We start from the raw sequence: 14,395 nt of genomic DNA, 5'->3' as shown, positions 1-14,395 counted from the left end.
ATGAAACGTTCTTTATATGTTATCTGTATCTACACATGAGCTACAAGTACATATAATAGTGCATGTTGTTTTCTAATTGCCTAGGGTGAAGAAGGAGCAAAAGAAGTTCTCCAGATGCTGAAGGAAGAGTTTCGCCTGGCAATGGCCTTGACGGGTGAGACTAGTTTCCTCTCGGTAACAGCCACCTCTGCCTCACTTTTCCTCTGAGCTTTCACTTGCCCTGTGCAAGGTGCTATAGTAATCTATAGAAGGGAGATAGAAATGTTTGCAATGTAAACAGATCAAGCTGCAGAGAGATGAGAAAAGAGATTGCTGTTAAGAGACTGCTGTTAACCCTGTCTTATATATGGGGAACTGAATAGATTAAGTAAAAACAAGTGTAAAGGTTTTTGATAAGGAAAGTGATAAATCCATAGAAAAATAGGGGCAAATAAAAGTCACTAGGGGGGTTGGTTTTGTCTGATTATGCAGATTTCAATGCGATAGAAAAAGAAAAAAAGCCTAGAATGGGATAGAAAAGTGAGGCTTTTGACCAATATGTAACTTGTCCTCCAGGATGCCGCAGCGTAGAAGAAATTAGCAGGACGCTGATATGAAGACACGACGTATTGTTTTCCAAGATTTAGGTCTGAAGGTGACCACCTCGCCTGTTGTACAGAAAGTATGCTACCAAATAAAAAGAAACTGCTCTTCGGGCCTCAACCTGCAATCCTGACTGAGAAGGGGTCGTTTGTAAGAGATCACTTGCCGAAGAAAGTACATGAAGCAAATTTTACAGGTGTTTCTGTATTCTGCTAGGCTCTTATGGAAAGCTGCTCTGCTGGTAGTTGTGACTAGAAATTGGTCTTTATACAAGATCAACACAGAAGCTACAAGGTGTTTCTGCAACAAATGTTAATAATAACTTATAAACCTCCAATAATTTTTTGTTAAAATGAAACTATAAACAGAAATGATCAGATGGCAAACAGCTACCAGAATGTAGAAATTTAAAATGTAAAAGATACTTCTTGCTCACTGTTTAGAGAAATTACACTGTAGATCAAAGATTAAATTTTGCTTTATGAACAATGTCCTTTCCCTAGCAACTATGTGCTATTCCTTTTTAAGCATGTGGCCTTGTAGGTTGTAGAAGCTCAGAGGACTATTAGTTGTAAAGAACTGAACAACAAAGTGAAACTGGGGAAGTTCTGTTATCTGACACAAAGCCTGTTGCAATCAGACATCCACTATGCTTGTGTGTCAGACGTGCATCAGATTCTTGGTGTGTGCAAATCCTTGCAGTCCTAACACTGTTGCCAAACTGTGCTGACAACACCCAGCTTGAGCCCTAATTCATGTTTTCCACCTGGACTCATTTACTGACAGCTTTTTAGATTATTAATTGGTTAAGCCTGTGGTGTCCTGCATCCCAATTGCATAGAATTGATAGGCAGAGGCTGGCTGTAGACCCCAACAGACATATTGAAAAAAAAAAAAGTTTCTTCTCGCTTTCCATGGATAGAGAAACTCAGTTGCCAGCAGGTCACTCTTTCTGTATTGTGACTATAAGTATAACTGAGTTTAATCCATCCCTTTCCAGCCTCTTTCTGTTTTTCATAAAGATGGGAGAGTTTGTAGGATTTGCAGCCACGTGTAAAAGAAACTTGGATAATTGAGGTATTAACCCATGATTTGGGAAGATCCTAGTGGCTCCATTCAGTTTCCATGAACACCCTTTAGAGAAAGATGAGTGTTAACTCACTTTATGAGGAGGATACAGATAAATACAGGATGTGCTTCTCTTCTTGTAACAGTCCAAATACCTACTGAATACAGGAGAAAGAACATAGGAATATCTTCATACAGCAACCTGTCCCAGAGTGAGCAGACAAAGGAGGTAAAGCTCTATGAAACTCATCTACAGTGAAAGTAAGGGTGGCTCTTCATCTGTCACACTCTTGTTGCAGGCATGGCAATATTACTGGGAGCAGGGAGAGAGGCCACTGCAGAATGGTTTTGAAAATCTTGATCTGGAAACAAAGTGTTTATTTTTAAGGAGGATTTAAAAAAAAAGTGCCTTGATTTCATTGTTCCACTGTCACCGACATCACTGTCTCCGCCATTTGTTTCCCATCAGTGTCAGAAGAACTCATGCATTCTGATTCTCCCTTTTTGCTGTTTGAAATATCCCGTACTGAGCTTTAGAGGCAGCATTGTAATAAAATGATGGAATATTACAATGTGAACTTAAGCTGGGACTGGAACTCAAATCGGGGAGAAAACCCAAAAGGCCACATGCTTGCCCTTCAGTTGTAAAATTTGTACTCTTATTTACTGCCGAATGTAGTGTGTTGTGTGAGGGTTGCGTAGCAACAAAATAAAGTTTATCTGTGTAGAGAAATATGAATGTTTCTCAGAGCATAGAGAAGCATAATTTCTACTGTTTACTGCACTTATCATATCTGTTGCAATGTGGACTGTGTCAGATGTCAATTACAGACTAACTTCAGAAAGACTGTTTATTTTAGATAATATAAATGTTACTTAAAAGAGAGGGGCATAATATCTTATGTTTACATGTTTAAGATCCATTTCTAAAGTTTAGAAGATGCAGTTTCCTGTCTTTGCCCCAACCACATTCAAGAAAAGTTCTGTAACTCTGTGGTCCAGGATAAATTCTGATGGTGAGGAAACTGGTTTTGTTGCTTGTGCGTAATTAACTATTTCTAGTTCCTTTGGGATAATGGGCTTATTTTTTTCCTGCTTGTTATCTGAGAATTGTCTGACTGCCTTCCAGTTCAACCCTAGTAAGGATATACATACATTAAAAATCAAAATTAGAGCCAAACACTGAGAGGCTGTGAGACAGAGCTAACAGAAATGAAAGTGATTTGCCTGGTAGAAAACAAAATATTCCACAGTCAAGAGAATTTTCCTAGATTTGGAGACATCCAAATACAACTGCTTCTGGAAATGATTAACAAAAGACAGTTAATCTTTTTGGTTTTGACTTCAGGATAGAAAGCAGGAAGACCAATGATAGTCTCCTCAGACAATTTAAAAGCTGAAAAATGACCAGTAAAAGCAGAACTGTACAGTTCCTCCACCTGGAGCTGAGAAGAAAGCATATCACACCTACCAGAGTAATGGTAGATCTTTCTGGAGTTTGTGAGGGTGTTTCTGAAGAAAATACAAGCAAATAACTAAAGGAAATAATAGATACTTGTGGGATATGTTAAAATAGATTATTTTCCTCTGAAGTAACAAGTGAACTCAATGAGCTCTTGGGAACAAGAAGTCACAGTCCTCAAATCAAGGCATAGAAGTAAGGCAAAAACAAAGTATATTTTGCATTTCTGATGCTTTAGTACCTTGATGGTTTTAATTGTAAAATTATTTTCTGAATTTACTTTAAGTTAAACCACAGATACCAAAGAAAATGTCTGCATACAAAAAAATATGTAGCGTTGTGTATTATGTATCCAGCAAGGGAAGGACATTGAATCATATTTACCTATCCAGAAAGCCAGCAGTCAACTGATGTGCTGGGTGCCTTAGAAAAAAACCAAACACCACCACCAACAAAAAACAGTCCATCTGGGAGGCTGGTAACTGAACAATAACTGAATGGGGTTCCCTAGCCACCTTTGAAGGAGACCAGGAATATTCCCTGAAAAAGATTACAGCTCTCATTGAGAGAAGATTTATCCAATGTTTTGTGGGGAGGAAAGATCCAAAGTCAACCCCTGAGAGTGTGAAAGATAAGGAAGATCCTAGACTTCTGAGGAGAAAAGGGGTATCTCCCAAGAGCCGAAGATGTGAGACAGGGTTTTACATTACTGATTTTTTTTTTAATTCAGCCTGTGTGTGGATTTCTCTGGTGATGTCAGCTGGGAAGACTGTTTCTGGAAGTGTTCCCACAAAGTTATCTCCTTGGCGTCCATGAGCTCGTAGACGATTAAACCCACCATAGAGGATACAGAAGAGCACAGTGCTCTAGAGAGGATATGTAGAAACGACTGGGAAGATGCTGAGCGGCTTCAGCTCTGGTATGGAATCTCAACAGGTGAGCCCATTTTCTAGCAATTACTAGCAAAGACAGTCTGTGTCAAAGCAATGAGGTCAGTGAAAGAGCCTGTGACGTTGTCTGGACGTCTGGCAGAGCACATCGAAGCTGGACATGCAAGGAGCAGGACCCGCCTAAGAAAAAACAACACATTTCTGTGAAAGATCTTGAGCAGCAACACACACACGGTCTGTGCCTGGAGGACAGGTTTGGCTGTTTTGGGAATGTATTTGCCACGAGAGAGGGACAGTTACATACAGCAGAGGAGAGTGCTGAAGTGTGGAAGTGCACGGCTGTAGGCATGGCAGTCTGTTAGGCAGAAGGTGGCAGGAGTCAGCTGAGGATTGTGAGACCATCTGACCTTTCAGATATGAAGTGAAGGAGGAAGTTAGTGTAGCTTTGGGATAGATCTTACACCCTCACTTAGCCCGTCAGTTCTTTGAAGCAGAGACCTGCTGTTTTTTGAACGTTTTGAGCCTGCGCACAGGGTGGGGAATCCAGTAAGTAAATAATAGGAGTCATAATTCAGTTCACTGAAGCTGAAGAGCTGTGAAAGACATGATCTGTTTTCTTGTGACCTCCACCTCTTGCTGTAACTCTGGGACACATTATTGCATTTTGCTTTTTATTGGTGGCCAAGTCAAACAAATAGCTCTGGAACTGGTAAGAACTCCACCTCCATCCCCAATTTTTCAGGTTAGGCAAGAAACTTGTCTGTCTTACAGAGAAGAGAATTTCTGAACATAAATAAACAGACACTTAGAGTAACTCGGTTTGATAAATGGGCAGTGTAGGTCGGGGCCTGTTAGATATGCAGGCAACTCAAAGATGAAGCAGAGCTGGGGAAGTAGGCAGGAATGGCTCTGCTTTTCTTGGCCCCTCAAATGGTTTTCAGGCTGAAATCAAATACTGAGAGCACGAGGAAAGCTGCCTTCTGAAGTCATGATTTTGCACTGAACCTCACTGTAAGGATATCTCTTATAAAGCTACTTTTGATGTGGAAATTTGGCTCCAAACCACACTGAAGGCCATTATAAATAACCACTTCATCACAGGACACACAGAAGTTGGCTTCCTTGAACAATCCTAGAAAGCAAGCCTAATGTTATTGAGCCATAACCTCAGCTAGTGTAAATCAGAGAAACTCCATTGACTTCATTAGCTCACACTGATTTACACCATCTGTGACTGTGGCCCACAATACAGCAAGATATGTCAGCTTTTAAATTCTATCACTGAGTGTTGAGCAAAACTGTTTTTAAAACAAGATTGCCAATCCCAAATTTAGATACTAATGAGACACAGCACTGTAATTGTTTCACGATGCCTATATGCTCCATTTTGTTTTCATTTTGCCTTGCTTCTGTTTTTCTTATCTCCTGCCAAACAGAGGGAGAGTACCACATATGTTACATTCATAACAAAGATGTTTTGCTGCTTTGAGAACATGTCCTCCAGATGCAAAATGCCTTTGTGTTGTAGTTCAGCTTCTTTCTTTGCATAGGTATGTTGGTTGTGTGTCAATATAAGAATGCCCTTGAGGACCAGCCCCATGTTTCTCCAGGGGCACCCAGAGGCTGTCCCCCCTAGACTTCAAAGGTCTGATTTCCCCTCAGGGATTTCCAGCTCCTAAGTCGTTATTTCAAATGAACAGGAATGCCCTGAGACCATCAATCCATCTCTGTAACAATTCTGCTGGGCGCTCATGGAGTTAACTCTATTGAGTAATCAATTGCACTTGCAGCACCTTTATGGTATGCAATGCTGGTAGATACATACAGATGGCTTGTTCAGGCAGGGGAAAACATTCATAAAACTAGATTGACAATGATTAATATTTGTTATTATTTTATGACAACAGCAGCTGTAAGTTCTAGTCAAGGTCAAGACAGTATTGCGCACTGCAAAGATGCTTTGCTGCCAGCAGCAGTCTCTACCCAGTAGAATCTGAAGTCTAAATTGACAGGCACATGAAAAGAATGTTTTTATCCCCATTTTATAAAGAGACTTACTGATTCACCAAGGCTAAATCACAGGATTGAACCCAGTTCCTTAAATCTTATTTTCACTGTCTTAAATACAAATCAAGCTGTTCTCCCGAAGGCAGATAACTCTGAGGTGGACATCAGATATTGCAAATACCCAGCAACCATGGGAAAGGTCCACAGATGTACTACAGAGCAGAGGGAGACCTGGGCTACAGCAGAGCCCTTAAGTTCTCTATTTTTCCTTGCAGAAGGGGGAGGCCCTGAGGCAAATGGGACCATACCTAACCTTCTGCCAGCTTGCCAGGTGAACTCTGCTTCTGGTGGATTTGCAGTGGGCTTCCTATTTCTTCCTGGTTATCTATAATTCAGTAGCATAACATTATTTTCTTGGGTTCTCCATAAACCCTTCAGGATGCTAACACTTCTAGTTCTGTGTACTGTATATTGGAGTTTTCTGTTATGAAGAATCAGAATGGTTTTACAACATTTTATGCTCATTACAAAGATTCCTGCAGAGCCAGGTGTTCACGGTTAAGTTTATTTCTCATGAGATTTGTCTAATCTTTAAGAATGGCCACTAAGACATCAGAGAAAGGTGCAAGAATCCTACAATAAGCCCATGTGGCAGAAAGTTAGCTTTTATGCACATTCGGGATGTGGATTGTACACTATTCTAATTGGTACGGCTAGTTCAGTGTGTTATTGTTACCAGACCCAGAAATCTAGCATAGATGTGAGATAAGCAATCTTCATAACAACTGAGATCTGAATCACAGAATCATCTAGGTTGGAAGAGACCTCCAAGATTACCTAGTCCCACCTCTGACCTAATGCTAACAAGTCCTCCACTAAACAATATCACTAAGCTCTGCATCTAAACCTCCAGGGATGGTGACTCAACCACTTCCCTGGGCAGTCCATTCCAATGCCTAACAACCCTTTCAGTAAAGAAGCTTTTCCTAATATCCAACCTAAACCTCCCCTGGTGCAACTTTAGCCCATTAGCCCTCGTCCTGTTACCAAGCACGTGAGAAAATAGACCAACCCCCACCTCTCTACAGCCTCCTTTAAGGTACCTATAGAGAGCGATAAGGTCCCCCCTGAGCCTCCTCTTCTCCAGGCTGAACAACCCCAGCTCCCTCAGCCGCTCCTCGTAAGACTTGTGCTCCAGACCCCTCACCAGCTTCGTTGCCCTTCTCTGGGCTCGCTCAAGCACCTCGATGTCCTTCTTGTAGGGGGCCCAAAACTGAACACAGTACTCGAGGTGTGGCCTCACCAGAGCCGAGTACAGAGGGACAATTGCTTCCCTAGACCTGCTGGCCACACTGTTTCCTATCCAAGCCAGAATGCTGTTGGCCTTCTTGGCCACCTGAGCACACTGCTGGCTCATATTCAGCCGACTATCAACCAATACTCCCAGGTCCCTCTCTGCCAGGCAGCTTTCCAACCACTCATCTCCCAGCCTGTAGTGCTCCTTGGGGTTGTTGTGCCCCAAGTGCAGGACCCGGCACTTGGCCTTGTTGAACTTCATACAGTTGGCCTCAGCCCATCATGCTGATTAGAGATGGGAATTTGACCAGCAGGATCATCTATCATACCCAACCTTCTTTTGAGTCTGTAGTGTAAGTGGAGTCTCTATTGTAAGTTTAATACAAGGTGTCATTGACTCCAGAGGTACACATCTGCAGCCACCGGGTAGCTAAGAGCAGCAAAAAATACTGAATTTCAGGTGAGTCATCTCCTTTTGACAAGCATAAGTATCCAGCCAGGAACATGGAAAACCTTTTTTTTTTTTTTTTTTTTTTTAATAAAAAAAAAAGTGCCCTTCATACATTATTTGAAAAAGTTACAATCAGAGAAATTTATATTAGGAAAAGAGAACTTGGTCACAGTCTTAGGAAAACACAACAAAATATATCTGCAAATAAAGAATAAGAGCTGGCAACAACCCACCACACTTCCTTTCAGCATACTGGCAAGTATATTCCGCAGCTTCTAATCCATGGCTGCAGGTTCAGGGGTGCCAGCAGTGCCTGATCCAGCTCTGCTTTGTTGTGGCATTACATCTTGCTGCATCCTGCCTATTGCCGCCATTTCCAGCCTTTGCTGCAAAGTCCTTAGGTTTGATCTCACAAGGAAGTTGGAATAAGAGACATGCCTGGGACCTTTGGGCAGAGTCTTTGCCATTTGCAAATACTTCCAAACAAGGTGTGGACACGTGCATGTTGGTGAAGGGCATTTGGCCAGGAGGTAAGAGCTCCTTTCATTTTTCAAGAGCACCTTAGCATACCCAGTATTGAAGTTGAAGTCTTGTTCTAGTGACTTCCTAGATGGGACAAGGGAATCTGAAAAGATGGCAATTTGGCATGAGCTACAGGTTGCATACAGTGCTTCGGCACCACTTTGTGTCAGTAGAGATAGCACAGAGCACATTGTCATGACAGAGGATCCCAGTCCCCAGTTCCCAGGCTGCATGCCACCTAAAGAATTTAAAAATAAGGCTGGCAAAGACCTTAAAGTACTGTTGTCTACGTTGTTATCTGCTCAGTGGTGTTGTTCTGTGGCCAGGAAGGTTAGAGATTGCTGTTCCAGAAGTTCTGCTGTAAGGGTCATGCATTTGGGTAAATAAAGAAGCCCCCTACCGTTACAACATTTATTCCACTTCATCTGTTTAGATGCTGATGCTATCTTTGTCTAAAATGTTTAGGGCCAAATCTTGAACTAGGATAGCTCTGTTGCAATCTGCGGAGTTGTACTGATCTCTGTCAGCTGAGAATCTGAACCTACAGGCTCCTCTCTCTCTATCCTCCCAAGAGGCATCAAAGTTTTCACCTATTTAATTGAAAGTTTTGTGTGCACCCTATCAGGCCCATAGTATTTGAATTTGTGATATTTGCAGTTATGCAAGGTTTTCAAATGTCACTTTTTATTGGGAATTTTGAGACAACAGCTGGAGGAAAGCAGCAGGTTCTGTGCTGAGACCATGATGATTGTTGTTAGTTTGGCAAGACTTGTACAGTTACCTTCTGAACGCTGCCAATCTTTCCCAACCAAAGTTGCCCTATTACACAGCCGATATTGAATATCAGAGCTTGCTCTTGTGTGAATGGAAGAGCAAACAGCCCTGGTGAATGACATACACACTGAAACGTATGAACGAGTACTTTATGACTTCTTCGCTCTTTATGCTGTCTATCCATAAACTATACCTTACCTGGATTTTCCATCTCCCAGTCTCTGCATTTTATGTTCACTGTTAACCTGGAAGTCTGCTACAGCTGTGCAGCAGGCCTAGAAGAGATCTCTGATAGTCCTAGCCACAGCTTATTTTCTGGCTATGCAGTGGTGCCAGAGAAACTCTTAAGACCTCACGGTGCATCATTAACAGTGTCTTCTCATGTTAGTCTATGGATAGTCACACACAAACAGTTATGAAAAGGTTCATAACTGCTGCGTAACAGACTGCAAACCACACATGACCTAAATAATTTACTGGCATGCTAATGAACAGTAAACCCAGACAGTTAACCATCTGCAAGCTCTGCTTTTTATCAGTTTCAAGTGTGTTAGATTCGGGTGTTGTCGTCCTCCGACATAAATATATGCTTTTGATCTGTCACAGAAAGGCCCTTTTACCATAAAGATAAGTATTGCTTTTGATTCTCAATCCTTTTTCCATTATTGCTCTGATATGGATGGGAGTTATATTGTCAGTTATTACAGAAGACATAGAGAGCATTCAAAGAACAAGGAACTGCAGGGTAAATCCAGCCCACAAACCTATTTATTAAGTTGTGTTGCTGCTTACTGGTGTGATTGAAAATCTTTGGCCCTACATGATGAACAAAGATTTTGGCTGCAATGTCAAGTGCGTGTTGCTGCTGTGGTCTATAGAGCTACAATTGTAGCACAGTCATGGAAAAAGTCTCCCTTCTGACTGAATCTTCCTTGTGATGCACTAGATAATTTACCTTGGAGAATTTTTATTTTCTCTGCCAGAAGCTTTTTAGTTATGAATAAAGGAAGAGTAATATGTATTCAGATACATAGCTGCATGGGTCTCCATGTATTAATGTATCTCAAGCTTTGTTGTTTTGGATGGTTAGAAAATTGCAGACTGATATTTTCCAAAGAATTTGTATTTTTTTTTAAAGCATAATGTCTGCATGCCATATGATATGATGCATCAAAGCAAAGGTGTCTTTTTTTTTTTTCTTTTTTTGCACAGGAGACAGCCATATTAAATAGTATTCCTTTCTTCACAGCTAGCCTTTTTCAGTCTCACCTTCATGTTGTCTTGAGAAAATGGCTACAGAAGAAATTCCTCAAAGTTTCTTTCCTTTTCTACTCAGTTGGTGAACGTTCCCTTCCCCTCTGTATCACTGACTGTAGGAAGGTGGTGCTGTGATGTATTTTTCTATTATTATTATTTTCCTTGTTTTCATTTCCAGTGCTGGCAATAGTTAGGTTGTCCTACCATGAACCAGCATAGAAAATGCCAGCAACAGCTTATCTCAATTTTGTTTTGTCAATTACTGCTCGCTTACGTAGTTCCAGACACTTCCATTGCCCCAACAAGAAGCTTTTAAGCAGAATGGCAGCATGTAAACAGCTGATGAAATCAGCCTAGAAAGAACTTTGGATTTTTGGATATTAGTGATTTGCTGCAAGAAAGCAACCAGTATGTAATTTCATGGGGCATTTGGTGTCAAAAGCAACAATTCCTGATACATTTGTGTCAGTGCAAATAAAAGTGTACCTTGATGATTATTGAGAGGATTGAGAGAGGATTGGATCTTGTTTGGAGATAACAGAGAGAGTTTTGAGGCTCTTTCATCTCAAAGTAAAGACATACAGGATCCAGTGGCTGCAAGCTGGAGGTATGAAAAACAAAGTATGGGATTTATTTTCGCAGCAAGGGTTATTAGTGTTGGAATGTTCCCAAGAGATGTGGTAAATTGTCCATCCTTTGTAGTATTTAAATGAAAAATAAATGTGTTTCTAGAAGATATGCTCTATTTTGGCCACAAATTGTTGGAGAATTGTTGAGTGAAACACTGAGTTTTTCATGGTGGAAATCAAATTAGGTGGTTAAAACACCTCTAAAACCTACCAAGACAATTACTTTCCTTTTAATGCTTTTTTTTCTTTTTTTTTTTTTTTTCCCTCTTATTTATGGCAGAATTGCTGTGAGACTGGCAAGACATAAGTTTGCATGATAGGTGTGACTTCAGCTACAAAGAAGTGTACCTGATCCTGAATGGTGCTGGGCCTTTTTATCAGAACAACACTATGATTGATCATGGGGATTTAGGATTTCTAAGCCTCCGAGATCCAGTGATGCTTTGGATAAGATCCTCCTCTGGGTCCATCAATACAGCCCTTTTGGCTGGATTAGTACATTGCTTAATGAGACTCAAACAGGATCTGCACTGTTTTCTTGCTTCTCTGCTTTTGACTTTGCTGGTGTGGGTATGTCAGATACCTCGCTGTCTTACTGACCCATAGTAGGTTTGAGAGCATAATTCTAGGCTTTGTAAGAAGGGAACATTTGTAAAGCAGCAGTCTCGTGCTAATCTGCAGAGGAAAAGCACATATGACAGGCAGTGGGGATCCCATTTCTCAGGATCCAGAGTTTAAGACAGGCTTAAAGGAGTCTTATTAAAAGTGTTTTCCAGTGCATGTGGCTCCTCCTGACAGCACCCAGGTGGTTCAGAAACCAGTATTAAGAATAAAAGCTGCTTCTCTTTTCTGTACAACAAATGGTTCAAGTGTCTGGTATTTGATTCAGAAAGGAAACCTGCAGCAGTCATGTCCCCTGAAATAAACCAACCAACATTTTGAGCTGCCAACACTTCTGTCTATTACGTCAAGGCATCACAAAGTTTAAAGCATAGCAAAGTAATATATATATATGTTTTTCTGTAATCCCAGGGTAAATATTAGGTAGACAGTATTTCTGCTTTGTGCATTAAAAACCCGACTGAATTTGAAAAGCCTGCAAGTGCACTTTGGGGATTTTGGAAAGTGTCATTTGGCCATGAGCTAAGACCAGAAGCTGCCATTTTGCAGATGGGGCAGGAGGGAAAGGCGTTTGGCCTCATTCATAACTTCACAGCTACTGCAAATATCAGCTGATGAATATTTATGTTATGCCTGGCAAAGGCTCGAAAGGCAAACGGGGGGAGGAGCAGAGGGGGAAGCTTAAGTTAGGAAAATGGTCGTCTGAACTCTGTGGGATTTCTTTACCAACACTTTCCATGCTTGAACAGTAGCTGCTGAATGAAATCATTATGCACTGAGCCCCTGCGCAGGAAAACAAAGTTTGTCAAGGCTCTGTTCGTTAGCACCTCGTACTTTGTTTGAACCTTGGACATTTGCTGGGCCCTGTAAATGGAAACTTTTTTTTTTTTTCTCAAATCAAACACACTGTACAGCTAGCCTGTTTTCTTTTGTTTAGTCATTGCTACAATGGTGATGGTGCTAATGGTAAAACAGTGTCTCATCGTTAGAACAAGTGGGGTCAGACAGAACATGAAGTGCTGCAGTGTGGTGTGGGTACCGAGGAGGAGGTCTTGCTGCAAGAACAACTGAGATAGCAGATATGGAAAGGGTTAAATTAGGTGTCATTATTGAACAGACCTGTAGCGTTTAACTGTGTTCAGCTGTGTCTGTTGATGTCTGTAGGCTCATCTCCCTTGCCAGGAACCCACTTGAAACTGGATTTCTGTCCTGCAAGTTGCTGCACAGCTGTTGATAAGAAGAGAAGTAGAAATTGAATGATCTGGGCATAGAGCTGAGAGATAACAAAAGCCAGCGACGCTTTCCTCTATACTGTGCTAAATTTAGAAACAGCACATATATTGTGTTGCATTTAACTGCTGTGGGCAATAAACGTTGGGTTAAAATGAAAGTCATATTGTTTTTCACAAGACAGTAGTTCTACAATAATTCCTGCATGTGTTGGCAGTCTCCAATGTTACTGGATTAGTCAGTACAACACCCGAATTTTAAGGAAGAAAAGCAAGTGAGTGCCCTTCCCCTGTCAAATACACTGTAATTCGAAAGTAATGTATTTCTTCCTATTTGTATTAAGATTATCTCAAGCCAGCCATTGAAGAAAAAAATCCAAATCTCTTTCCTCTGCCTTCACCAGGCTGTAAATTAACAGCAAGGAGCAACTTTGAATAAAGCTCATGAACATGACTTCACTGTTTGGATGAATCAAGCCCAGGAAGGAAACTGGCTGAAATAAGTGACTGCTGAAAATCAGGTAGGGTTTCCTAAACAGACTGTCGGCTGCAGGTGGCCAGGCTGAGCACCTTCAGAGGACTGCAGGTCAGAAAGCAGCGACGTAGGACTGCATGAAATGCAAGTGCCTTTAAAGGCAGGCAGCTCGGGTTAGACACATGGAAAATACAGAAGTGTCCAGAATGAACCAGTCAGTACAGGAAATTATTCCCCAAGGGCTCTGAAAAGTTTATTAGGCTTTGCTCTATAGGAGTAGGGAAAAGCCTAGATTTTGTCCATTAAAGTTCTTCAGAGAAGGAGCCTGCAGTGAAATTCCTGAACTCCGAGTTATCCACTGTTTCACTGGGAGGTGGCTTTTTACTGAGATGACTTATTCAGAGGTGTTTCACTTCTTCTTTTAAAAGGAGGAAATTCTTTATGAAAAATCCATGCACAAGAGAAAACAGTGCCTTCGCGCCCCAAGAAAACCACCTGCGGAGCTGTTGTGCTCCCTCCTTCCCGCCCTGCAGGGAGATGCTTCTGTGTCCAGTTTACAGAAACCAGCAGGTGGTGCTGCAATACACCAAGTATGAAATCTCTGGAAGGAGAAAACTTCAGAGCTGATGTACTAGGGGCTGCCTCTGGCCCCGCTGAGGCAAACCAGCTGCCGGGGCAGCTTTGTGTGCTGGCAAACACAGAGGGTGCAGCTCTGTCTGTCTCTCAGCCTAGAGGAGAGAAATCCCAGTGCACCCAAAACACTGACCCCATTATATGCTCCCCCCCAAACACCTCAAGTGGTTTCCTGCCTCGGGGTCCCTTTTGGTTTGACTTTTCCTCACGAGGCAGCGAGACAGGGCTGCCATGGAAGTGGTGGGTGGTTGGCAGGGGCAAGGTGCGCACTTCTCAGAGGTGGCTGGAGAGGGCTGTGGGGAAAGGCTGGGCATGAGGAGACGGGGAAGGCTGCCAGCCCCTGGGGGATCACCCTGCTTGGTATTTGCCGTGGCAAGGGGTTTGCCTGCCAGCACGGGTTTGGGTTTGGTGGGCACTTCTCAGAGAGGGCGGCCCCAAGCCCCAGCTCACCTCCTTCCTGGCGATTTTAATGGCGGCAGGTTGGTGCCCGCGGCTTGGA

The 14,395-nt window shown here is 42.1% G+C and overlaps 1 protein-coding gene across 2 annotated transcripts in view; it reads left to right on the top strand.

The window, feature by feature from the left end:
- HAO1 (hydroxyacid oxidase 1) overlaps positions 1-1,073 on the top strand; it is a 28,732-nt gene extending 27,659 nt beyond the window's left edge. For both annotated transcript variants that reach the window (XM_083828889.1, XM_083828890.1), the window contains 2 exons: positions 85-154; positions 556-1,073. In XM_083828889.1, coding sequence (XP_083685015.1) covers positions 85-154; positions 556-596 — 111 coding nt within the window. In that variant the 3' untranslated portion in view covers positions 597-1,073. The remainder of the gene's footprint in view (positions 1-84; positions 155-555) is intronic.
- The last annotated feature ends 13,322 nt before the right edge of the window (positions 1,074-14,395 follow it).

Source organism: Anser anser, assembly GCF_964211835.1.
Source record: "Anser anser genome assembly, chromosome: 3".
NCBI classification, from domain to species: domain Eukaryota; kingdom Metazoa; phylum Chordata; class Aves; order Anseriformes; family Anatidae; genus Anser; species Anser anser.
This window is presented reverse-complemented; position numbering and strand designations above follow the sequence as displayed.